At 43.9% G+C, this 24820-nt stretch overlaps 1 protein-coding gene across 1 annotated transcript in view; it reads left to right on the top strand.

Moving 5' to 3' along the window:
* The window catches only part of TG (thyroglobulin), a gene marked incomplete at its 5' end in the record, with an annotated part of 481401 nt that overhangs the window by 114515 nt on the left and 342066 nt on the right, over positions 1 to 24820 (top strand). The window contains 3 exons of the mRNA XM_082259019.1: positions 937 to 1107; positions 1673 to 1747; positions 18083 to 18202. Of these exons, the coding sequence (XP_082115145.1) occupies positions 937 to 1107; positions 1673 to 1747; positions 18083 to 18202 (366 nt within the window). The remainder of the gene's footprint in view (positions 1 to 936; positions 1108 to 1672; positions 1748 to 18082; positions 18203 to 24820) is intronic.

Consider the following 24820-nt stretch of genomic DNA (forward strand, 5'->3'; position numbering starts at 1 on the left):
TTTTTTATTTTTGGTATTTGGAGTACCCTCAAAGCCCTGGTAGATTTTTCTCTTTGTGTAGACCTATGTTGAACTAGAAGGGATGATGGTACCTCCCAGTTAGGTGTGGGGTACTCCTTGGTATTGGTATTCAGTAGAGTTTTTTCTTTTTTATACATTGCCTATGATGCATGCACATTCTATTGTACATTTTCAGTGAATGGGGATGAGTCATCAGAGGCTGCCTAATGACTCTGGAAAATGTCAGACCCAGAAGAAGACCAAGGGGGCTTGTGGGGGTCAGAACCAAGCAACGGGGAAACCCGTAAAATAGGATTTGGAAAATAGTCTGTTAAAGCAACCAATGTTTACAAAAACTTCTGCAAAATATGAACCAGTGATAAAAGGAATTTGTTGAAGCCAGGCTGTCAATCACAACCTGAATGTCAAAGACACCTCTGCCCTTCCCATGACAGCCAAGTGTTACTCCACTCTCTATACAGTATGTCAGTAACCAGATGGGATTGTTAGAGATGGAGATGAGGGCTTAGCTGTTGACCTTTGACAAAACTTCAAACTTTAGAAATCAGTAACAGCATTGTTTTGTCTGACTGAGCAGCATGCTTTGGGGGAAGAAGACTTGTATTTGAAACAGCTGATGGAGCAGATTATGAAGGTACCACTATATGTACATGCTTGGAGTATGAAGCCTGCTTGCTTCACTTTGTGAACCTTAACTGAATAAGAAGGACAGTCTGGAATGCAAGGCATTATCCAACTGGCTTATCCTGAAATTGATTGTCTTATGGCATGTCATACATAGATTTTAGAATTGATTAATATCAATAGATAAAAAATCTTATTGTTCCTAGGCCCAAATAAACCATAAGAATGCTAAAATGTCTGAAAGAACACTTGACTAGTATGGCTTCTCATGTGCCTGTTGTGTTCCGGCAGGTGTCACGCGTTGTCAGGCCAATACTCGCGGATTACGCTGTGATGACAAAGAACAGTTCCTGCCTTTACAGAGAGATGAACCAACTGAGAAGTATTTCTGTGTTGAAAGCAGCGGGAAGAAGCTGACATGGACGGAAACTGACCAGAAACTCCAAAATTACCAATGCTTACGTGAGTACTAAGTAGGAACTCTGAAATGACCAATGCTTACATGAGTACTAACTAAGAACTCCGAAATTACCAATGCTTACATGAGTACTAACTAGGAACTCCGAAATTACCAATGCTTACGTGAGTACTAACTGGGAACTCCGAAATTACCGATGCTTACATGAGTACTAACTGGGAACTTCGAAATGACCAATGCTTATGTGAGTACTAACTAGGAACTCCAAAATGACCAATGCTTACGTGAGTACTAAGTAGGAACTCCGAAATTACCAGTGCTTACGTCAGTACTAAGTAGGAACTCTGAAATGACCAATGCTTACATGAGTACTAACTAGGAACTCCGAAATGACCAATGCTTACATGAGTACTAACTAAGAACTCTTAAATTACCAATGCTTACATGAGTACTAACTGGGAACTCCGAAATTACCAATGCTTACGTGAGTACTAACTGGGAACTTCGAAATGACCAATGCTTACATGAGTACTAACTGGGAACTCCGAAATTACCAATGCTTACGTGAGTACTAACTGGGAACTTCGAAATGACCAATGCTTACGTGAGTACTAACTGGGAACTCCGAAATGACCAATGCTTACGTGAGTACTAACTGGGAACTCCGAAATGACCAATGCTTACGTGGATACTAACTGGGAACTCCCCATTGACAGACCAATAGGGATGTTGGGAAGGTGGTGATTACAGATGCCATTTTTACAGAAGAATTTGAGATGTGAATTCTACTGAGTGTGTTAGAAAGTACGTTTTTAACAACAGCAGCTTTAAGAGCTGCTCTACTTACTCAGCCAAACTTGGCTGTCTTTTTGATAGCCAGGAATTGTTGTTGCAAGGTGGGGAGGGGCAGAGGGACAGGGCATACTACACCCGCTTGTCTTTATTGGTTCCTGTACATTCTCATCCCAGACCATGTAGAAGAGTTTGGAGTCAGCAGGTACATGGTCAACTAGCACAAGTGTAGCTGTGGTAGAACTGATAAGGGAATTAATCAAGATCTTAGTGAATTTTGGATAGATTCAGTGTGTTGTTTTAGAAAGAGATTATCCAAAGAAGGTTCCTTCTTAAAGTGGGCTTTCAAAAAGTGAATATTTGCCACATTATAAGGAAAATCTACGTATGCTAATTGTGCCCTGACAAATATATCTTTTGTCTTAAATTCCTCCTGAAAAATAGCAGGGAACTTTCTGGTATGGGAGTGTACCTAGGCACTCCTGTATAGCTGTATATCTACAATGTGACATCCATGGCACAGCTGCCTCTGACTTCTAGTCTCAGGAGGTTAGGAGTGAGATTTGTTGATACTGTGCTGCTCAATGTTTTCCTTGCTGGAGGCTCTGACATGAGGAAGGAAAGACCCACCTCTAACAAAATGGGCAGCTCTACACATAGACACCAGAGGCGTATCTAAAACCTTCAGGGTCCCAGTGCAAGAAACCATGAAGGGCCCCCCGGACCCCCTGGCCGGGCCCTTCCCTTCAAGCCTGGGGCTCCTCCCACTGATCCTGGGGCCCTTTACTCTTGTTGCAGAGCCCTTTATTACGGTCCCGCAGCAGGACCCTTTCACAACTTCTGCAGTGGGCCCTCTTCCTGCCATCTTGGGGCCTCCCCACGTTGGTGGAATGTCAGGGCCACCGGTCACAAGTGTGTTCACCCAATGGTATCAGTAGTTTTTATTTTTTGGCATTTTAATTGTATTATATTTTTATCATTTTATTTTTTTTACAGTCACTGACTATGACTCTGTCCATTCAGAAAAGGAAGGAGCTGGAAAATTACATATTTACCGACCCCTTCCTGGTTCTCTATTGGGACACATCCCCTGCAGCAGCCGGCAGGAGAGGGGAGGGAGTAAAGTGGGGGGGGGGAACCAGGGGAGCACACAGGGGCCCAGAGACAGCAGAACACAAGTGAACTGGATAGGAATAGTGGCGGGGGCAGCATACAGAGGAACCAATCTCCTCCATTTTCCTCCTGCAGCTACAGGAGGAAAAAGGAGGACAGTGATTTCTCTAGATGCTGCCCCCGCTGCCCCTCCTATCCAGGTGTACAGGGGAGCCATTCTGGCCCCCTGGAGCATGGGGCCCGGTAGCAATTGCAACCCCTGTAGTTACGCCCCTGATAAACACGGTGCCATCAGCTTGCATTCTGTCTGCCTTTTTTGGGAACAGCTTCCATAGCTTAGTTCCTCTTTAAATTGGAACTGTGCTGCCGGACTTCCCCCCATTCTCATGTTCTATTCTTGGCTGATGCCCTCATTCTCATCCCCATCAGGCCCTGTAGAAGGGTGCATAATAGTTCTTTAAAACTTTTTGGGCTTGTTTTATTACCTTCCACCAAATAAAAAGACTAAATGTGGACCTCTTGTCTATATTTTTGTCTTTGACATTTCAATACCCAGACCTAGGAGAGACTCCAGGAACAGTCTAGAGCAGTGATGGCGAACCTTGGCACCCCGAATGTTTTGGAACTACATTTCCCATGATGCTCATGCCCTCTGCAGTGTTATTGAGCATCATGGGAAATATAGCTCCAAAACATTTGGGGTGCCAAGGTTCGCCATCACTGGAGCAGCAACTTTTCTGGCTCTGAGGAAGGGGGTTCGCCCCTGAAACGCGTCAGCCCAGCCATAGCAGCCCCATACGGCACACTGCATGCCATTCAGCTTCGTGTGGGACCTTGGCTACCTTGGAGATTTTATGTACAATGTTGATGTGTGTACTATCACACCTGCCTTGTGAGTATATTGTATACTTTTTAATATTTTAATAAATGGTTTTAGTGGTGATGCACTAGGTCGGTGCGCCCCTTTTTCTTTTGTCTTTTTTCCCAGTTTGTTCTGGACACCCTTGATCCTGAGGGGGCAGCAAGACCACAGGCTTTTTCTACTTGAGTCTGAAGTATCCCTCTTCCCTCCATCATATTCTACTTGAGCGCAGGAGATTTGCTTTACTACTAGAGGAAAGAAGGGAAAGGGGAGACATGATTGAAATCTTTAAATTCATGAAGGGTGTGAATAAGGTTCAGCAGGGCAGTATTTTCAATATGAAGCCAAGATCAAGAACACAGGGACATGACCACAAACTAGCTGGAGGAACGTTTAAAACGAATCTTAGAAAATATTATTTTACCGAAAGAGTGGCTGGTGCTTGGAATAGACTTCCAGGAAAGGTAGCGAGTCAGTTAATAGTAATCCGACTCAAAAATGCTTGAGGGTCTATATGAAAAAGTAAAAAAAAAATGGAGCAAACTCGTGGAGCACATGGTCTTTTTTTCTGACGTCACTATGTTTCTGCATACATGTCTGGTGGCCTCATCTGCAAGTCTTTTAGTCAATGGTCCCTGATCCAGTAGGATATTGTCAACAAAGCCGCAGAACCACCTGCCAAAATCTCCTGAGCTGGGCTCATTTAAGCTGTTAGTATCACCAAACATTAAAAAATGTTTTCTTCTAGTACAGTCAGTAAAAAACGATCATTCTGAGCTCTTTGGCGGATGTGTTTGGCAGCTCTGGAGAAACACTTTATGATGAAGTGAGTGTAGTGAAAGGGCTGTATCAACTTCCAGGAAACTAATAGGACAATTATTTTAAAAGACGGCCAGCCAGGGATCATTGCAGAAAAACGTCTTCTTGAGCAAATCTCCTTATATTATTTTTTTTACTTTTTAGAGTCACCCTCACTTTGTGTCCCACTGACACCCCTGTGACACCAGAACAGGATGATGGCAATAACATTTTTTTCCCACTGAAAATGTATTTTCCTTGCTATATTTGCCACCATTGGAGACATTTTTCTTTTTACCTTGTCCCACTGATCCCCCTATCACTGAGAAAGGAAGTAGAGGGAGGAGAGGTGGGCTGATGATGTCACCAACTTTGCCTCAGCCAATCTGAGGATGCTTTGTATTCATTTATAGAATACAAAGCTTCCTGTGAATGGCTGAGCCATGCTCAGCCTAACTCAATTTTGTTCTGGGAACAGGCCAGGAAGCCCCCATATCACTGCGGAACAGAGGACTGTATACTGTAAGGAGCTGAGGCTACTTACAGTTAATACAGCACACACAGCTTCTACACTATTAGTGTAGTAAATAGCTTGTTTGGACCAGCTTGGTCTATTCAAACTATTTAACGATAAATGAAACATGGAGATCAGCTTCAAAGAATTTGAATTTTATTACTGCTGTGACTTGAAGTTGGGCCATCTTCCAAAGCATATCTGCAAAACTTTGTTGATTAAAAACTAGAGATAACAAGCTAAAACATTCCGCCGCAACCGAATCAATTTTTCCATGGTAAGTTAGAATGTGAAAACCAGTTTCCAATTCATTGCAGGGTTTTGAACTGCAGATTAGGAAATTATGTCTCCAGGATCTCACATTTGAAATGTTGAGAAATGCTCCATTAGGGGTTTATTTACTAAAACTGTATTGTGCAAAATCTGGTGCAGCTCTGCATAGAAACCAATCAGCTTCCCGGTTTTATTGCCAAAGCATAATTGCTGAAGTTAGAAGCTGATTGGCTACCATACACAGCTGCACCAGATTCTGAGTGCTCCAGTTTTAGTAAATCTCCCCCATAATGTCACTTGAGTGACAGTTCTGAGTCTGCTGCCATCAGATCCAAGATGGCGGCACCCAGCTGCAGTCTCTGGGTTTTTTGCTACAATGGTGGCTTTCACAAGTAAATAATATGAATAAAATATGCTAAATGCACACAGTATCTTGCTGTTGAGATGAACAGTATGAAAACAGGGTCTATTTAAACCTTGCTCTGGGGAGGGACACATTTATTTATAGCTGATTGGAGTTTGACTAATGCCCTGTACACACGCACCAATTGTTGGCCATAAATTTTCGGCCAACATCCGATCGGCCGATTTTTGGCTTGTTAGTATGATGCTTCCGACAACTGACTGCGACTTTTCGGCCGAACAGAATCTGGTGTGCATGCTATAAAATTTTTGTTGGCCGTCAACAGAATGGCCGATTGTTCGTCAGTCAGTACAGATTTCGGCAGACAAAAATCAGATGAGCAAGACTGGGCATGGTCAGAGAAGAAAAAACACACGGAAAGTAAACCATCACGTGACATCACTTCTGAAGTTGGTTGTTGGCCGAAAAAAATTGTGTGCAGTCTAGAGCACATTTCAACCAACACAACAACACTGGACAAAAGTCGGCCGATCGGTCGGCCGACAATCGGTGCGTGTGTACGAGGCATCAGCTTGAAAGAATACCTCCACTAAAATAATGGCAAGTAAACCAACATCCACAAAACGGGTACCTAGAGGTGTCTCTATGTACCTTTAGTGTTGTCCAAGAGCTTGCTGGAAATACAAAAGCCTAGGCTGATTCATTAAAGCGGTTGTATCCCGCTTTTTTACACTTTTACCTACAGGTAAGCCTATAATAAGGCTTACCTGTAGGTACAAATAATATCTCCTAAACCGGCACGGTTTAGGAGATATTTACAGTGCATGCAGCCGCTCGCGCGAGCGGCGCATGCGCTCTGAAGGTCCGGGGGGACCTTCAATTAACTTGCCGGGAGCTTGCCGGAAAAATCACTCCCGCGCGCATGCGCGGGAGTGACGTCATCGCGGCTCCGGCCAATCAGCGCGCTGGAGCCGTCTCTTCCGGCCAATCAGCGCGCCGGAGCCGCCGAACCCGGAAGAGACAACGAGGGATCATGGCAGCGCCCGCATCGATGTCCGGGGGTCCGTGTCGGGGCTTCGTTTTAAGGTAAGTTAAACATAATGGGCTAGTATGCGATGCATACTAGCTCATTATGCCTTTGTCTTGCAGGTTTTTTTTTTTTTTTTTTTTTTTTTTTTACAGGGTTTACAACCGCTTTAAAGTGTTACTAAACCCAGGAGCCTGCAGTCACTATATCTGGTCTCCTACAGTACAAAGAACATGGACATGCAATAGTTTTTAGTAAATATAAACGGCTAAATACCTTTTTTTTCATCAAGCAGTCAGAGCAGTCGTGTGACTTCTATCAGTGTCTTGTTAAAGCTTATAGGAGGAGTTTTGTATTCTCTCCTGTTTGTTCTATGAGGCTGCAGCCCCCTGAACCCTTCTGGACAGTGCTGATTGGCCCTGTGCTGATTACAGGCACTCTCACAAGAAAATCGTTTGTTCTGTTCATGTACAAAAAAAATGTTGGAGATTGTCCATTCGGAAATTTTCATTTGTAAAGTCTGAATCGGATGTCGAAAGTTATGTACACAATATACCAAAATCGACCAATTGTGCCTCGTATAGAATTTTCCTTTTTTATTTTCTCATAGTGTGTTGTACCCCCCTTTAGTGGGTCTTGTTCAACCCTCCCACCCGACATCCTGAAAAATTTAAGAAGCTGGATGAAAAATTGTTGGCTGAGCAGCAGCTGCATTCAATTAGTGCCAACATCCACAGCAAAAGATTCATCCATCCGCACTGTATAGCCAGCGTTAGGGGTCTATTTATAAAGCAGTGAATGTGACTTTTACCAAACATTCTCTGGTGGTGATGCAATAACTATTATTTAAAACACATGCACCTGGAAAAATCAACTTTAGAGAATGTCTGTTGAATGTCAGATTCACTGCTTTATAAATACGCTCCTTAAGCCTCGTACACATGCAACGATTATCGGCCGATCGATCGGCCGTCTTTTGTCCAGTGTTGTTGTGTTGGTTGAAATGTGCTCTAGACTGCACACTAATTTTCTCGGCCAACAACAACCAACTTCAGAAGTGATGTCATGTGCTGGTTTACTTTCGGTGTGCTTTTTCTTCTCTGAGCATGCCCACTCTTGTTCATCAGATTTTTGTGTGCCGAAATCTGTACTGACTGATGGAAAATCGGCCATTCTGTTGACAGCCAACAAAAATTTTATAGCATGCACACCAGATTTTGTTCAAAGTCGCAGTCGGTTGTCGGAATCATCATACTAACAAGCCGACAATCGGCCGATCGGACGTTGGCCGAAAATTCACGGCCAACAATCCTTGCGTGTGTACTAGGCATTAGGCTTGGTTCACACCTATGCAGTTTGCTTTTGATCCATTTCTGCAGTGCTTTTTTGTTTTTCATTAGTTTTTTTTATGCTTTTTTTTTTTTGTTTTTTTTTAAAGGTGAGATGTTTTTGGGAAGATTAAAAATTTAAAAATGGATCAAAAATGCAGGACATGCCTTTTTGGAACATGTCCATGGATGTCTATTGATTCAAAAATGCACCGTGTTGCGCTTAAAAAAGTCCCTGACCCTTTCCAAAAAGGCAGCAGCTGAAAAACAATTAGATGTGAACATGTCCCATTGGAAACCATGTTAAATGAACTGTAGTGCAATTCTGAAAAAAAAAAAAAAAACGCATAGGTGTGAACCAGGCCTTAATGGGCCCCATGTAGCATTTACTCGCCATTTACCCTCCCCAGCAGCATTTACTTGCCTTCCCTTAGCCGGGGTCAAAGGTAAATGCCTGGCATTTCTGGCTATGGGTCAGCCTGTGGTTCACTTTCTTTTTCCCATGTTACAGCGCTGGTGCCTCAAGAGTCCCTAGCTCTGTGTAAGCTCTGATAAGTTGGTTTTGAGCAATATTAAATTAAACCCCAAACCAAAAATGTAATGTAGGGCAGCTTACCAATCCTTAGTGTTGGTGGCTGCATTCGTTATCTTTTTTAGCCCCTTCTCCTTTATTTTCACCTGATGATCTTGCCACAAATTCTGTTACTTTTCTTCTTCTTTTAGCAGACCAAGCTGTGCAGCAAAAGTGACTGTTAGAGGGTTGAGATAAACCATTTACCACTGATAGGGGTACTTACAATGATCAGCTTTTATTCATGTAACTACTTATAAAGTATTAGCTTGAATTCAGCTTTCAGTTCTTAGTCCAGTCCATCTAAATTCACCAGTACTTCTAATACTCCCCTCTGTTCAGGGTAACAATGCTGCTGTCAAAGGATGGCTCAGTTGCTCTCCCAGTGGAGTGGAGACACCCTAAGGCCCCTTTCACAAGGTGGAGTCCATCAGTGGACTCAGTTTTTCTTAGCGGGGGATCGGCGGATGGAAGCTCTGTTTCCGCACTGTGTGCAGAGACAGAGCTGTCAGGTCCCATTCTAGTCTATGGGGGAATCGGATGAGAACGGACCACCTGAACTATGGGATATATACTGGAATTTTTTTTTTTCTTTAGTAGTAATGGCAGTGATTAGCGACTTATAGTGGGACTACGATATTGTGGCAGTCAATCTGACGCTAACATTTTTTGACACTTTTTGGGAACCAGTGACACTAATACAGTGATCAGTGCTAAAAATGTGCACTGATGATACTGATGACACTGGCTGGGAAGGGGTTAAACATCTAGGGAAATCAAAGGGTTAAATGCGTGCCTGGCCAGTGTTTTTGTGTACTGTGTGTGCTGCTTTTACTAGGGGAAGAAATAGATTCTAGTCCCTGCGTTGCTTGTTTACATAGGCAGATCTCCATTCTGTGTCCTTTACAGATGATCGGTGGGTGCCGGAGGACATCGAGTGCCCGGCACCTGCAGATTGGCGGATGAATTTTCACAGCAGAAGCGGCGTGCCCACTGCATTTATATATGATCCTGTGCACAGCTGCCGCCCTGTAGCAGTAAAACTGTTATAGGGTGGTCAGCAAGTGGTTAATACCACTTAAGGCTATTTCAGCGTTCTTTGAAGAAAATAAGCATGATGTAAACTCATTTGACTAAGTAGGCAAAATCAGCTACACCTCCATCTTGGACTAAGATAAGCGCTATAAATAAATGCCCTGAAGGATTGTGGGTAACGTGGTGGTTGCTCGCTAAAGTTAGAATTCTTAGTAATCCCACATGTGAATCAGATTGATAGATACAAGAGTTTAGACAACATCATGTATAATGGTAGCGATACGTCTAAAAAAGAGGTTAACCATCGAACATCCAACTAGAAGCAATTAAAGAGAAACATTGCTTGGTTTTTAAAAATGTAATTGTCAGCAGCTTCTGGGCTTCAGGAAATAGACACTTACAAGCCCACGAAGTCCTCATAGCTGAGTCTTCCCCGGGCTTTGGCTCTCTGGTTCTGCTATCTTGGGCAAGGGAGCGGACTCTGACTTCCTAAAGTTTCACAGCCGGCTCCCCACTGCATATACGCAAGGATCGGTAGCACTGTGGGACTGGTCCTGCAGCCTCCTGGGACACGTCACACCGGAGAGCCAAAGACTCGGCTCACAATAAGACAGCTCTGAACTCCACAGGATGGAGAGGGAGGGCAAGCTGATGTAATTCTTGCCGACTCACTTGCTTGTGGCTGTTCCTTAGACATTACTCTTTCTGCCTTACTAAATGCCAGTAGACCACTGTGCATTAATTCAATTTCTCAAAATCAAATTTTCTCAACCGGTGTTCCGCTAGATCAGGGGTCTCCAAACATTTTAAACAAAGGGACAGTTTACGGTCCTCCAGACTTTTAGGGGGATCAGACTGTGGGTAGAGAGCGTAAAAAAAATTATTTAGCACATTTGGTCAATAGGAGGAGGAATAGTGCCCCATTGTTGTTGCCAGTGGGAGGAATAGTGCCCCATTGTTGTTGCCAGTGGGAGGAATAGTGCCCTATTGTTGTTGCCAGTGGGAGGAATAGTGCCTCATCATTGGTGCCAGTAGGAGGAATAGTGCTCCTGTATTGGTGTCAGTGGAAGGTATAGTGCCCCATCATTGCTGCCAGTGGAATAAATAGTGCCCCATCATTTGTGTCAGTAGAAGGAAGAGTGCCCCATCATTGGTGTCAGAGGAAGGAATAGTGCCACATCAATGGAGCCAGTGGAAAGAATATTGTCTCATCATTGGTGCCAGTGGAAAGAATAGTGCCCCATCATTGATGCCAGTGAGAGGAATAGTGCCCCATTCATTGGTGCTAGTGGAAGGAATAGTGCCCCATAATTGGTGTCATTGGAGGGAATAGTGCCCCATCATTGGAGCCAGTGGAAGGAATAGTGCCCCATTATTGGTGCCAATGGAAGGAATAGTGTCCCATCATTGATGCCAGTGAGAGGAATAGTGCTCCATCATTGAAGTCAGTGGAAGAAATAGTGCCCCATCATTGGTGCCAGTGGAAGGAATAGTGCCCCATCATTGGAGCCAGTGGGAGGAATAGTGCCCCATCATTGGTGCCAGTGGAAGGAATAGCGCCCCATCATTGGTGTTAGTGGAAGGAATAGTGCCACATCATTGGAGCCAGTGGAAGGAATAGTGCCTTATTATTGATGCCAGTGAGAGAAATAGTGCCCCATCATTGGAGACAGTGGAAGAAACAGTGCCCAATCATTGATGCCAGTGAGAGGAATAGTGCTCCATCATTGGAGCCAGTGGAATGAATAGTGCCCCATCATTTGAGCCAGTGGAAGAAAAAGTGCCCCATCATTGGTGCCAGTGGAAGGAATAGTGCCCCATCATTGGTGTCAATGGGAGGAATAGTGCCCCATCATTGATGCCAGTGGGAGGAATAGTGCCCCATCATTGGAGCCAGTGAAATGAATAGTGCCCCATCATTGGTTTCAGTGGAAAGAATAGTGCCCCATCATTGATGTCAGTGGAATGAATAGTGCCCCATCGCTGGTGTCAGGAATAATTCATGACCCATCATTGGTAGCGGGTGGAAGAGTGTCTTGTGTCAGTGGGAGTAATAGTGTTTGAAATGGCTGGGTAAAGACAAGCAAACAATCGCATCTATCCCGCAGGCTGCAGTTTGGAGACCACTGTTCTAGATCAGTTGTTCTACTCATAGAGTCCTTTAAGAATCCGATGATAGTTTTGCATGCAGTGATTATGTGTACTTTTATTTTTATTGAAACTTGATTGCTCCACATATATGATGTACACAAAGTTTAAATATTGTAATCAATCCTAACAAAAACGTCACTCCCTTTTATGCAAAAAGCAATGGCCGCTCTCATTACAAAATGAAAAACAATCATCTTGTGCAAATTAAAAAATTTTTTTTCCAATTCTGCTCAAATTTTATTTTACTTCTACTTCTAGAAAATGATAATTAGCACTTGCTATCATGGAGTAGCACAAGATGGCAGTTATGCAGAGATTGATGATACAAATTTTACAGTAAACATGGGTCAACATTGAGTCTCCTAGCGGTTGGACAATACTGTATAGCCAGTGGCAGGGTGCATTTTCTTTCATTTCTTTCATTGGGAAACCATTGATTGAGAAAAGGGGGAAGGCTGTATAGTAAATGCAAACAATATTTTTAATCTGACCCTCTCAGACCCCCTAAAAACCCACTTAGGGGTCCATGGTCCCCAGGTTAAGAACCCCGGCTCTAGAGCATTCTTTCTCAACCTTTTTACCGCAGAGGAACCCTCAAAATAACTTTCAGATCTCAGGGAACCTCTGATAAAATTAATTATTTGGAGATCAATGGGAAGAATGTTATTCTAACAGACAGCTGAAAAAATGATTGATTTTGCTGGCTCTGCTAAATAGTTTTGGACCCAGAATTATGCAGGCACCACCAAATGAAAGGTCAATCAGCCACAGCTCAAGGAACCCCTGGTGACTTCTGGAGGTACCCTTCTTTAGAATGGCTACTCTAGAGGTTGCTTGGGGTTCCTTGAGAAGTTAACAATTTCTGTCTCTCAGATAAGTACCCACTGACATCAATCATCTTTTTGGTTATCAGTAAGAATTCTTCCCAATGTAAGAGGTCTCTTTTCCAAATGACTACCAATGTAGGGGGACAGTTTTCAACGTCTGCTCTTCTTTTCTGTCCATTATAATAATTTCCTTAATTTTATTATTATTGCTGAAAAAATGTTGCCATATAGAACAGCCCTGGGTGTCAAATATGCTAAGTATGCCATGTCACGCATTTTATTTGTATATTCTTATACAGTCAGGGCCACTGATAAGATAGTACAACCGGTCTTGTTGTACTGGGCCCAGGCCCAGTTAGCTAAACAGGGGGGCCCAGGGCAACTTTATTGTTCATTTCTGCCTAAATTAATACGTATGTTTTACTAGACCATACCCCCAATGCTACTTGCCTACCAGAGCTTACATTACATTTCCCTGGGCCCCAAAAGGTCAACGGAGGGGCCCAGGAGGCCACGCATTGACAGATAAAGTGAGTGCCGCTGTTCCATTGCACCCCGGGGGGGGGGGGTTATAGGCGCAGTTGGGGAGCCCTGTCAGGAAGGCTGTACAAGACCCCATGATTTCTAACATTGGCCCTGTACAGAGGCATAACTACAGGGGTTGCAATGCAACCGGGCCTCATGCTCCACACCTGTACACCTGGATAGGAGGGGCAGCATGTAGAGAAATCACTGTCAATCTTTTTGCTCCTGTAGCTGCAGGAGGAAAATGGAGGAGATTGGTTCCTCTGTATGCTGCCCCTGCCACTCCTATCCAGTTCACTTGTGTTCTGCTGTCTCTGGGCCCCTGTGTGCTCCCCTGGTCCCCCCCCCCTACTGTGCGCCCCCCCCACTGTGCCCCCCCCCCACTGTGCTTCCTTCCCTCTCCTGCCGGCTGCTACAGGGGATGTGTCACAATAGAAAACCAGGAAGGGGTCAGTAAATATGTAATTTACCAGCTCCTTACTTTTCTGAATGGACAGAGTCATAGTCAGTGACATTGTAAAAAAATACAATAAAATGATAAAAAATAATGCAATTAAAATACCAAAAAATAAAAATTACTGACAACAGTGGGTGAACTTCCAGGTCACACTTGCAACAGGGCCCTGGCATTCCACGACCGTGGGGAGGCCCCAAGATGGCAGGAAGGGGGCCCACTGCAGAGCGTGTGAAAGGGTCCCACTGCAGGACTGTAATAAAGGGCCTCGCAACAAGAGTTAAGGGCCCCAGGATCAGTGGGAAGAGCCCCAGGCTTGAAGGGAAGGGCCCCGGGCAGGGGTCCGGGGGGGCCCTTCATGGTTTCTTGCATCGGGGCCCTGAAGGTTCTAGTTACGCCTCTGGCCCTGTATACACTATATCTACTGTCCACACTAATGTACTGTGAGCTTTAGGCATGATTATTAGAAGGGAATCTTTGGGACCTGAAAGTTATTTTAACCGCTTGCCGACCGCCGCACGACTATTTACGTCGGCAGTCAGCCCTTCACAGGCAAAGTGACGTAGGGCTACGTTGCTAGCCTGTGAGGGTCTAGGGAGCAAGCGCGCTCCGCCGGAGGCGTGCTCCCACGCGGTCACGGACCCCCCCACGTGTGTGCCCGGTGGACCCGATGTCCGCCGGTCACTCGCGATCATCCGTTAGAGTAGGAGAAAGGCAGACGGCTAATGTAAACAAGCCGCCTATCATTATCCCCTGTGTAAGAATAGTGATCATACGGTTCTATTATGTAGGACCGTTGATCACTGTTCATACACCTCAAGCCACAGCCAATCACAGTTAGAATGACGCCCCTAGGGACACATTTAACCCCTCCCTCTCAAAAAAAGTTAACCCCTTCACTGCCAGTGTCATTTTACAGTAACAGTGCATATGTATAGCACTGATTACTGCAGTAATGTCACTGGTAACCCCAAAAGTGTCAAAAATGTCAGTCAAGGGTCCGATCTGTCCGCCACAAAGTCGCAGTACCGCAAAAAAATTCCAGATCGCCGCCATTACGCGTTAAAAAAAAAAACAACAAAAACGACCAAAATCTTTCCCTTAGTTAGTAAACGCAATAACTTTTGCGCAAACCAATCAAAATACGGTTTTTGCAATTTTTTTTTTCTACCAAACATATGTAGCATAAAACAAATTGGCCTAAAATGATAAAAAATTTAGATTTTTACATTTTTTTTGGGGAATTTCATATAAAAAAATGTGAAAAATATTGTTATTTTTGCAAAATTGACGCTATTTTTTTGTTTATAGCGCATGATCAAAAAATTGCACAGGTGAAAAAAAATCGCACAGGTGATCAAATACCACCAAAAGAAAGCTCTGTTTGTGGGAAAAAAAGGACGTCAAATTAGTTTAGGTACAGCGTCGCACGACCGCGCAATTGTCCGTTAAAGTCACGCAGTGCCGAATCGCAAAAATAGGCCCTGGTCAGAAAGGGGGTAAAATCTTCTGGGGCTTAAGTGGTTAAGAATTCCTTCACACTATAAATGTTGAAAAAGGCTGCTCTTAACTGGTCCATCCGGGCCAATTCTGACATTTCGCTCCTACATGTAAATTGGTACTTTTTTTTTTTTGCTAGAAAATTATTTATAACCCCTAAACATTATATATATATTTTTTAGCAGAGGCCCTATAGAATAAAATGGTGGGTGTTGCAATTTTTTATGTCACACGGTATTTGTGCAGCTGTTTTTCAAACGCAATTTAAAAAAAAAAAAAACACTTTAACAAATTAAAAAAAAAACAAACACTTAAGTTAACCCAATTTTTTACGCCGAATAAATAGATACCTAACATGTCATGCTTTAAAATTGCGTCTGCTTGTGGAATGGCAGCAAGCTACGGTGCTTAAAGTTCTCTATTTACCCCATTTACAGGTTACCAGTTTAGAGTTGCACAGGAGGTATTATTGCTCTCGTTCTGAGGTTTGTGACAATACCTCAAATGTGTGGTGCGATCACCGGTTTCATATGCGTGCTGGAGTAACATATACGTTCATGTTTGCACGTAAGCACGGTGGAATAGGGGCGCATACATTTTTTTTTGATTTATACATTTTTATTTATACAGTTTTTTTTTTTTTTACACATCCCTTGTGACAGCATGGGTGGTGACAGGTTCTCTTTATGGAGAGATCTGGGGTCTATTAGATCAGACACAGATTGGTTTTATCGGCTGCTTTCCTGCCCGCTGGCAACCAGGTAAAGGAGGCGGGACCGGAAATGTCGAGCTACTTGTCACTCCCGGTTTCTGGGGTTACAGAGAGAGAGGAACAATGTCAGTTCCTCTCTCTGTTCAGGGTAGCAATCGCCACCAGCCGCATTGCTTCTGTGCTCTGCGATGGGATGGTAGACCCCTGTCCACCACCCGCAGAAGTGATCGATTGGCTAATTTCTCAGCATTTTGGCTAAGATCAAGTGTAGTATCTGTTCTTATCAGTGATCCAGTGGGGGCGCTGTGCTATCATCCTGACCTGACCAAGGTGGGGTGGTGGCTATGCAAACCTGCAGGAGTGATGGGGGCTTGGAAGGATAGTACTGGCTAGAACATAAACTGGGGTGCCCATAGGCAGTTGAGGCATGGAAGTAATTCCCCCGGTGAAAGCTGGAAGAGCCCATTACCTCCTGGTTTGAAGGTTCTATATTGTCTTGCCATGGGCTGGGAAGGCAGAGAGTCTGCTGTGTCTGTGCCCTCTGGGAGTGGTCGTCCTAGAGGTGCTCTTAGTAACACTTGGGTGCGGGACCCCAACGTGTGAACCGGCACATGGTCACAGCTCCAAAAACGTTTTCTGCACTGCGCCTTTTAGGGCTGGGCCTTTTGGCTAAAGTCCGGGGCAATTTTGGTTACCAGGCCTCAGGGCCTGGCCAGTGCCCCATGCACTTTCAATTTTGTGTGTATTTTCTTCTCACTAAGATGGAGGGTGTGAGTCCTCGGGCTTGCCCTGAAGTCTAGGGGGAGGATGCATGGCCCTCAGGCTCCTTTCTCCTCTGCCCCTGGGGGGGTCTCTCTTGAGGAGAGCCCCTCGACCAAGTATTCAATGATTGGCTTTGGCTGACCTAGAAGAAGGGGTCTGCCAGACCTTCTGGCTAGGCAGATCATTGTATCCCTTTGTCCCTGTCAGGAGCCTTGCCCCTGGGGCATCAGGATAGAGGTCCTACCTCTTGGGGGGGTGAACAAAGCACACCCCTAAGTGCACCTTTTGTGTGTGTTCACATGCACTTTTTTTGTGTTTCTTCCTGGGTTTTTTCGTTACAGGATTTGCACCACCGCAGATAAAAAGAAAATTAGCCACTCTGATCACTTCTGCCTTACAGGGAATCACCGGCTGAAAAGATCCATACAGAGATGATTTCTGTGGGTGTGGGGTCTTTTTAATTGTTATTTTTTTTGAAGACCTTACACATACCGTAAATCTGAATTCCATGTATGGATATTTTTGCATAGTTACAATGGTCCAAACATGGATCAGTGTAAGTTTGCATATTCCATACCTGATCCCTGTGGAAGTAGAGAATCACTGTAGTAGCTATTGCTACTACAGTGATCCTTACCATCTTCTGTGTCCCATGCTGAGTGGCTGCCCTGCTGCATAGTAACTATGGGTAACTCGCTCGGGACGGGCACCATTCAGAAAACACCTAGTATTTTCCTCAATTAATGCAAGGTATTCTCTGCTTAGATGCGATGGAGAAGCGGGGCACTAACATCACAATCTCCACCAAATTCAATTAGAGAATGCCTTTTATTAATTAAGAAAAATACAGGTCATTCTCTGAATGGTACTCATGCTAAGTGACTTACTGTAAATTACTGTGAGCCAGTTCTTCTCATCCACATCAGTGCCTGACCTCACAAATGCGCCTCTGGAAGAATGATCAAATATTCCATAGACACACTCCTAAACCTTGGGGACAGCCTTCTTAGAAGAGTTGAAGCTGTATAGGGTGGGCCAACTCAATATTGAACCCTACGGGCTAAGAATGGGGTGCCATTAAAGTTCATGTGCGTGTAAAGGCAGGCATCCCGTTATTATGGAGGGAAGTCTCTCTCCCCTTACTGGATTTGAATTCATCGTATATCATGGAAAGTACAACACTGGAGGCATAACCAGGTAACAACCCCAGAGCAGCAGGACATTTAAGATTCCAAAGTCAACTCAGCAGGAACAGAGCTCTATTAGATCTAACTTTTGGAATCCTTAAAAGGCCTAAAGAAGCTTGGGGTTGACTCACCCCACTAGACTTTACCAAAATTCGAGCTATCGCTTTTTAGTACATGTTGTAGAATATTCCATTAAATGACATATATGCACATTGTTTTTTTAGTGCTACAACAGTTTGACTTGGTCCCAGAAGACAGACTAATTGTTGATGATGGAAATTTGGGGAGTGCACAGCCCACATCAGTTAAAACACTTCGGAAGACCCTTTTGGAATGTATTGATGGTAAGCTTTGTACAAAATAAATGTAATGCAGTTTCTTTTTTCTAGGGACAATCTCAGGAATATATACTGTATGTATATATATATATATATATATATATATATATGTATATATATATATATATATATACAGTATGTAGCAATATTTCCAGGCATTGGGCCTGATATGTGTCTACCATTGTTACCGGTAACACTTCCAACACATTTAAGTTGAATACCCAAGTGTAAAATTGGAGACAATGACCATTCCGGCATCTTTGGTTTGTTTTGTTTATTTTGTAATGGGGATGGGAGAAGGGAATGAGTGGGATACTCCTCTGGCTCAACTAGGTTTAACTGGGACTCTGTACAGAAAAATGCCTGTTAGCGCTGTCTTGACGCCAGCTGAATGCTGACCAACGCTTCCTGGCGCTTGAAGATACTGTTTTGCTGAACTGTGCTAGAACTTCAACTTTAACACTCTGGTTAACTCAGAAGATCCAGGACTATAATAACACTTGACTCTTGACACTCTATTTAGCTCAAAAGTCCGGTGAACAGCTCCCTCCAGCCCTTCACTGGCTGAGGTAGCTCCTTGTAACCGCTTGTGCTACTGCAACTCTCAACACTGTACACTTCACACAGTACACTGTACGCATTAACTCTTCAGGGCCACACCACTGGCGCCCCCTTTACACTTCAGCATCCTCTCACTGGGCACCCCCTCTAACACTTCAGGGTCCTCTGACTAGGCACCCCCTCTACTGCTAGCTAGCTCCTTGATCCTAGGGACCTTTTAGCTAGGCAGACCCCCAGGGGTAGTTCACAGTACTAAGGAACTTGGAATGCTTTCCTGGAACTGAACCCCTCTTTCTCCGTTGGTCCTCGGCACACCGGATCCTCTCTGCAGCTCAGCTCAGCTCTCTCTGTACTCTCAGGCAGCCACCCGAGACACCCGATCCTTCTGACAGGATGAGAGACAGCCGTACTCTCCCTCCTGGGACTCTGCTTCCCGCCAAAGACGCTGTGTAATGCGCTCCCCTCAAACTTATACCCACCCCCAGAATTCTCTGCTGTAGAATCTGCCTTCTGGGGTAGATACAGGCTTAAATGTGCCACTGATTGGGTTTCCTACACTGCCTAGTGAGAATCCTCTCATGGAGCCAGTGGGGAGACACCCCTCTCAGCAGCCACACCTGGGAGACATGACAGCCCAGCTGAAAATCATGGCCCTGCTGTTAGGCAGCCAAGGCCCATTATATTTTGCCTAGCACCTAGCTTGTAGGGTGCTATATATATATATATATATATATATATATAAAAACTGTTCTGCCCCCCTTTGGGGTACTGACTTGTGTCCTTTAGACATGGGAGAGGTCGCCCTGTGGCTTAGTTGGTCTTTTCCGGAAAAGACAAAGGGAAACGTGCCTCATCTAGGACGATTGTGGCAAGGATTTTCTGGGCCATCCGACAGGCTCACAGAGCCGAGAACTTGGCTCCTTTGGGGATGGTGACCGCTCACTCGAACAGGAGTGTGCCCACATCGTGGGCGTCTTTGCAGCATGTGGTTCTCACTGTAATCAGTAGGGCGACCTTGTGGTCCCTGATCAATACATTGATGGCTCATTGTTGTGTAGAGCCGGCCTCTTTATCTTCTGTTAATTTTTGGTTTACAGATCCTGTTGGTGGACAGTGTCAATTAACCACTTTACTACCAGTCACGTAACCTCTACGTGATCAGACTTTGCGGGGTTATACCGGGATGATGCCTCTAGCTAGAGGCATCATCCCGGTACCGTTGTTTGAAGCCGACGGTCGGCTTTCCGTCGGTAACGATCGATGCGGCTCGGGAGCCGCTCGATCGTTACCCGGGGGGGCGGGAGGGGACGTCCCCCCCCTCCCGCCGCCTTCCGCGGCTTTGCTCGGGGCTACCGTCCCACCGGGAGCCCCGAGCACCCAGCCGGCACGTCCGCCGGCTGGATGGAGTCCCGATGAATGCCGGAAACGGCATCGATCGGGTCTCCGATGACGTAACCCGGAGGCGGCGTCCATGACGTCACGTCCGGGTTACTGTGCTGCAAAAGGCGGCAGATTTGAAAAACGGCTGTATGCAAAAATGCCGTTTTCGGCGTTTTGCATACAGGGAAGTGTAGTGGAGGGGTCTAGGGTCTTTTAGACCCTCGATCCCTCCATAAAGAGTACCTGTCACGACATATTGCTGTCACCAGGGATGTTTACATTGCTTGTGACAGCAATAAAAGTGATCAGATTTTTTTTTTTTTAAAAACCTGTAATAAAGTTTAAAAAAAAAGAAAAAATAAATAGGAAAAAAAAAAAAAAAAAAAATTTAGCCGTCCCCGTCACCGTTAGCTCGCGCACAAAAAAAAACGTATACGCAAGTCGAGCCGCAAATGAAATCGCTGTTCAAACCACACATGTGAGGTATCGCCGCGATCGCCAGAGCGTGGGCAATAATTAAAAAAAAAGAGCTACACTCTAACTCTAAACTGGTAACCGTTAAATAAATTTAAAGCGTCGCAGATTGAGATCTCTATTGACCGTAGTTTGTCGCCATCCCACGGGGGGGCGCAATTTTAAACCGTAACATGTTTGGTATCTATTTACTCGGCGTGACATCATCTTTCACAATATACAAAAAAAATGGGCTAACTTTACTGTTTAGTATTTTTTAAATGCAGTGAAATGTGATTTTTCAAATTTTTTCCAAAAAAATGGCGTTTTAAAGACCGCTGCGCAAATACCGCGTGACAAAAAATTTTGCAATGACCGACATTTTATTCTCCAGAGTCTTTGCTAAAAAAATATATATAATGTTTGGGGGTTCTAAGTAGTTTTCTAGGAAAAAATACTGGTTTTAACTTGTGAACAAAAAGTGTCCGAAATAGGGCTGGGGGTAAAGTGGTTAAACCCTTCTCTTTAGTTCTGCAATTGCCCACCCGGGTGTGTATGGCTAGTTATTTCCCATACGTATGCTGCCATGGAGCCTGTCAGGAAAAACTGAAAATTTCCTATAAAATACTTACCGTAATTTTCCTTTCCTGATGGACTCCATGGCAGCAGGAGTTCCCAAGAAAACTACAAGAGAAGGGCGTACCGACCTTGTGCATTACCAGTAAAAAAATGTATTTAAAATCAAAGAAGGTAGCGTACAATATACTCACAAACATAGGATATGTACAAGCATGTAGGAAATAGGGACTGCTCGCTTCCAGGACACTTCTCTACTGCTGGATAGCGTGATGGCGTTCTCACAACCTCGTATGGATTACGCGTTTCAAGGGAGGACCCTCTTCCTCAGAGCCAAAGTTGCCACTGACCCACCATACACTCTCAGGAAGTTATATAGCCAGTATGCACTGCCCACACTACCCCGCCCTGCCCTGGGAGGGGCAAAGGTCAGGGGCAGGTGTAGGAGTAAACAAACTGGGGTGCATGCCCCAATGAGCAGGTGCATGTAATAGATGGTGTTCATGACATAACATAACATAATACTGGGTACAGACAGCCATGGATAGTACTGGTGGCAGTGGCCAAATAGCACAGTATGATTGCTTGTAATGCAGGAGAAAGAAATACATGTACACATGCATAATAAATAATAAAAAGGATAAAAACATCATGCTGAGAAATATTCTTTAAAAAAAAAAAAATCAAAGACCAATGGTAATTAATTGATCAATATATGATCGTGTGGAGAACACAATTGGTAACAGAAGATGAAAAAAGTCAGTGGCAACTTTGGGTCTGAGGAAGAGGGTCCTCCCTCAAAACGCGTAAGCCATACAAAGTTGTGAGAACGCCATCACGCTATCCAGCAGTAGAGAAGTGCCCTGAAAGCGAGCAGTCCCTATTTCCTACATGCTTGTACATATCCTATGTTTGTGAGTATATTGTATGCTACCTTCTTTGATTTTAAATAAACTTTTTTAGTGGTAATGCACAAGGTCGGTGCGTCCTTCTCTTGTCGTTTTCTTGTAGTGCTTTTTGGATACCCTTGGTCCTGAGGAGGGCAGCAAGACCCATTTGTGCCTAAAAAAACACCTAGATCATTTACCTTTCCGCACACCACTCGAGCGCAGGAGAGATACTGTTTTTAGTAGGAGTTCCCACCCGGAGTCATGAGTAGACTATTTACGGAACGCGGCCTCTGGCTCAGAGCAAAGATTTATGGGAGTGGGGTCCTATAGGGGAGGAGTGGAGGTGGGGTTAACCCATACATATGCTGCCATGGAGTCCATCAGGAAAGGAAAATTACGGTAAGTATTTGATAGGAAATTTTCCGTTTTTTAGAGGTGATGTTCCATTCAGACCTTTTTAACTACAGTAAAACCTTGGTTTGAGAGTAACTTGGTTTAAGAGCGCTTTGCAAGACAAGCAAAATTTTCAAATAAATTTTGACTTGATATACAAGCGATGTCTTGATATACAAGTAGCCTCAAGTCACAGCTAAGTATAAAAGAGAAGAGAGGCGCCTCTAAGTGTAGCAATATGGTTACATTTAATGAAGGTACAACTTTTAGCAATTCACATGGTTGATGCTTGGAACAGGCACATCTAAGGATTCAGGCATCCGGGGTAAAGCTGTCCACATAGGACCATCCTCCACACCGCCATCTACGTCATCCCTTCAAAGCTGCCCCTCGCTTTCAGATCTCTTTACTGCAGGGTGGTCTTCCCGGTCAGGAGTACAGACTGCCAGCTGGCGGTGCAGAAAATAGTCTATGTGGACAGCTTTACCCTGGATGCCTGCATACTTAGATGTGCCTGTTTTATTCATCAACCATGTGAGTTGCTACTTGTTGTACCTTCATTAAATGGAACCATATTGCTACACTTAGAGGCGCCTCTCTTCTCTTTGATACTCTATAGCTCCTGCTGGATTTTGCTTCTAATCCCCTTATGGAAGTGGCTATTTGTGGATGGACATTTTATGCAACCTATCGCAATGCTATAATCTTTTTATATGGACTATAAACTGAAGGACTTATGAATAAATGGTTGTGGAACGAATCATTTGAGTTTCCATTATTTCTTATGGGGAAATTCGCTTTGATATAAGAGTGCTTTGGATTACAAGCATGCTTCCGGAACGAATTATGCTCGCAATCCAAGGTTTTACTGTATATACTTTATCTCAGCTTGCAAAAAAACATTTTTGAAAATCTGAAATACAAAAAGAAGATATAGAATATATAGAATAAGATATAGCCCAGCTAGTTCTTCTGCAAATTGCTGGTGTAATTTTTTTTTAGACCACTGGCAAGAATTTGGATGAAGCAGACCTCTCATCTCAGGCAGGAATCAGAGATGGGAAGGCACCGGCTTATAACTTTTGTTATTTTCCTGAGTGCCCAGGGTGCCCGCCAAACCCAAAGAGCTCACTATGTAAATCTTGACTTTTAGTTTCAGAGTCAAGGCTATGCCACACCCTTGAATGCATTTCTTCTTTTATAGTTACATAGTTAGTGAGGCTGAAAAAAGACATCAGTCCATCCAGTTCAACCTATGATGTGTGTGTGTTTGCTGTTAACCGTACATTGTATACCCCTGTATGTTGTGATCCTTAAGGTGCCCATCTAATAGTTTTTTTAAACTATCGATGCTCCCTGCTGATACCACTGCTTGTGGAAGAGAATTCCACATCCTTACTGCTCTGACAGTGAAGAACCCCTTACATTTTTTAAGGTTAAACCGTTTTTCCTCTAGTTTTAGTGAGTGGCCACGTGTCTTATTGTATTCCCTTTCTCTGAAAAGTTTGTTCCTTATGCTAGGGTCGCCAGTACAGTATTTGTACATTGATATCATATCCCCCCTCAATCTTCTCTTCTCCAGAGAGAATAAGCTCATTGCTTGTAGTCTTTCCTCATAGCTGATGTCCTCCATTCCCCTAATTATTTTTGTTGCCCTTCTCTGGACTCTCTCCAGTTCCAGCACATCCTTCCTGAGGACCGGTGCCCAGAACTGGACAGCATACTCCAGATGTGGTCGGACCAGAGTCTTGTAGAGCGGGAGAATAATCTCTTTATTTCTGGAGTGAATCCCCTTTTTTATACAACCCAGTATTCTGTTGGCTTTGCTTGCAGCGGCTTGGCATTGCATGCCAATGCCAAGCCTGTTGTCTACCAGTATCCCCAGGTCCTTTTCCATCTTAGATTCACCCAGAATTTGATCCCTTTATGAAACTTGCTGTGTCTGTTTATGGCTACATACATTTTTGGCTTTACATGTGTTATATACAGTATTTGAATTGAGATCCATTGATGGATATACTATGCACTAAATCCCTCATACTGTACATACACAGGAGAAAGAAGTTCGTTTTTTTTCTTGCTTCTTTCTAAGCACCAAAAAAAAAAAAAAAAAAACATTTCTTTCTTTTTTTGTTTATGCATTTGTTATAAATTTATCACACCCAAGAAACAATTAGTCACATCTATCACACCCAGAAAATGAATGTATCACACTGCTAAAACGAATAGTCACCTAATTTATCTCACTGTACCACATAAACACAAGTGTGACTCTAACTTAAAGTAACACTATTAAAAAATAAATCTATTTCTGGTATGTACCTATAACTCAGAAAATCCCTTCTGTTGCTCTCAGCCTCCTTTTTCTTTC

Source organism: Pelophylax lessonae, assembly GCF_965119305.1.
Source record: "Pelophylax lessonae genome assembly, chromosome: 5".
Classification (NCBI taxonomy): domain Eukaryota; kingdom Metazoa; phylum Chordata; class Amphibia; order Anura; family Ranidae; genus Pelophylax; species Pelophylax lessonae.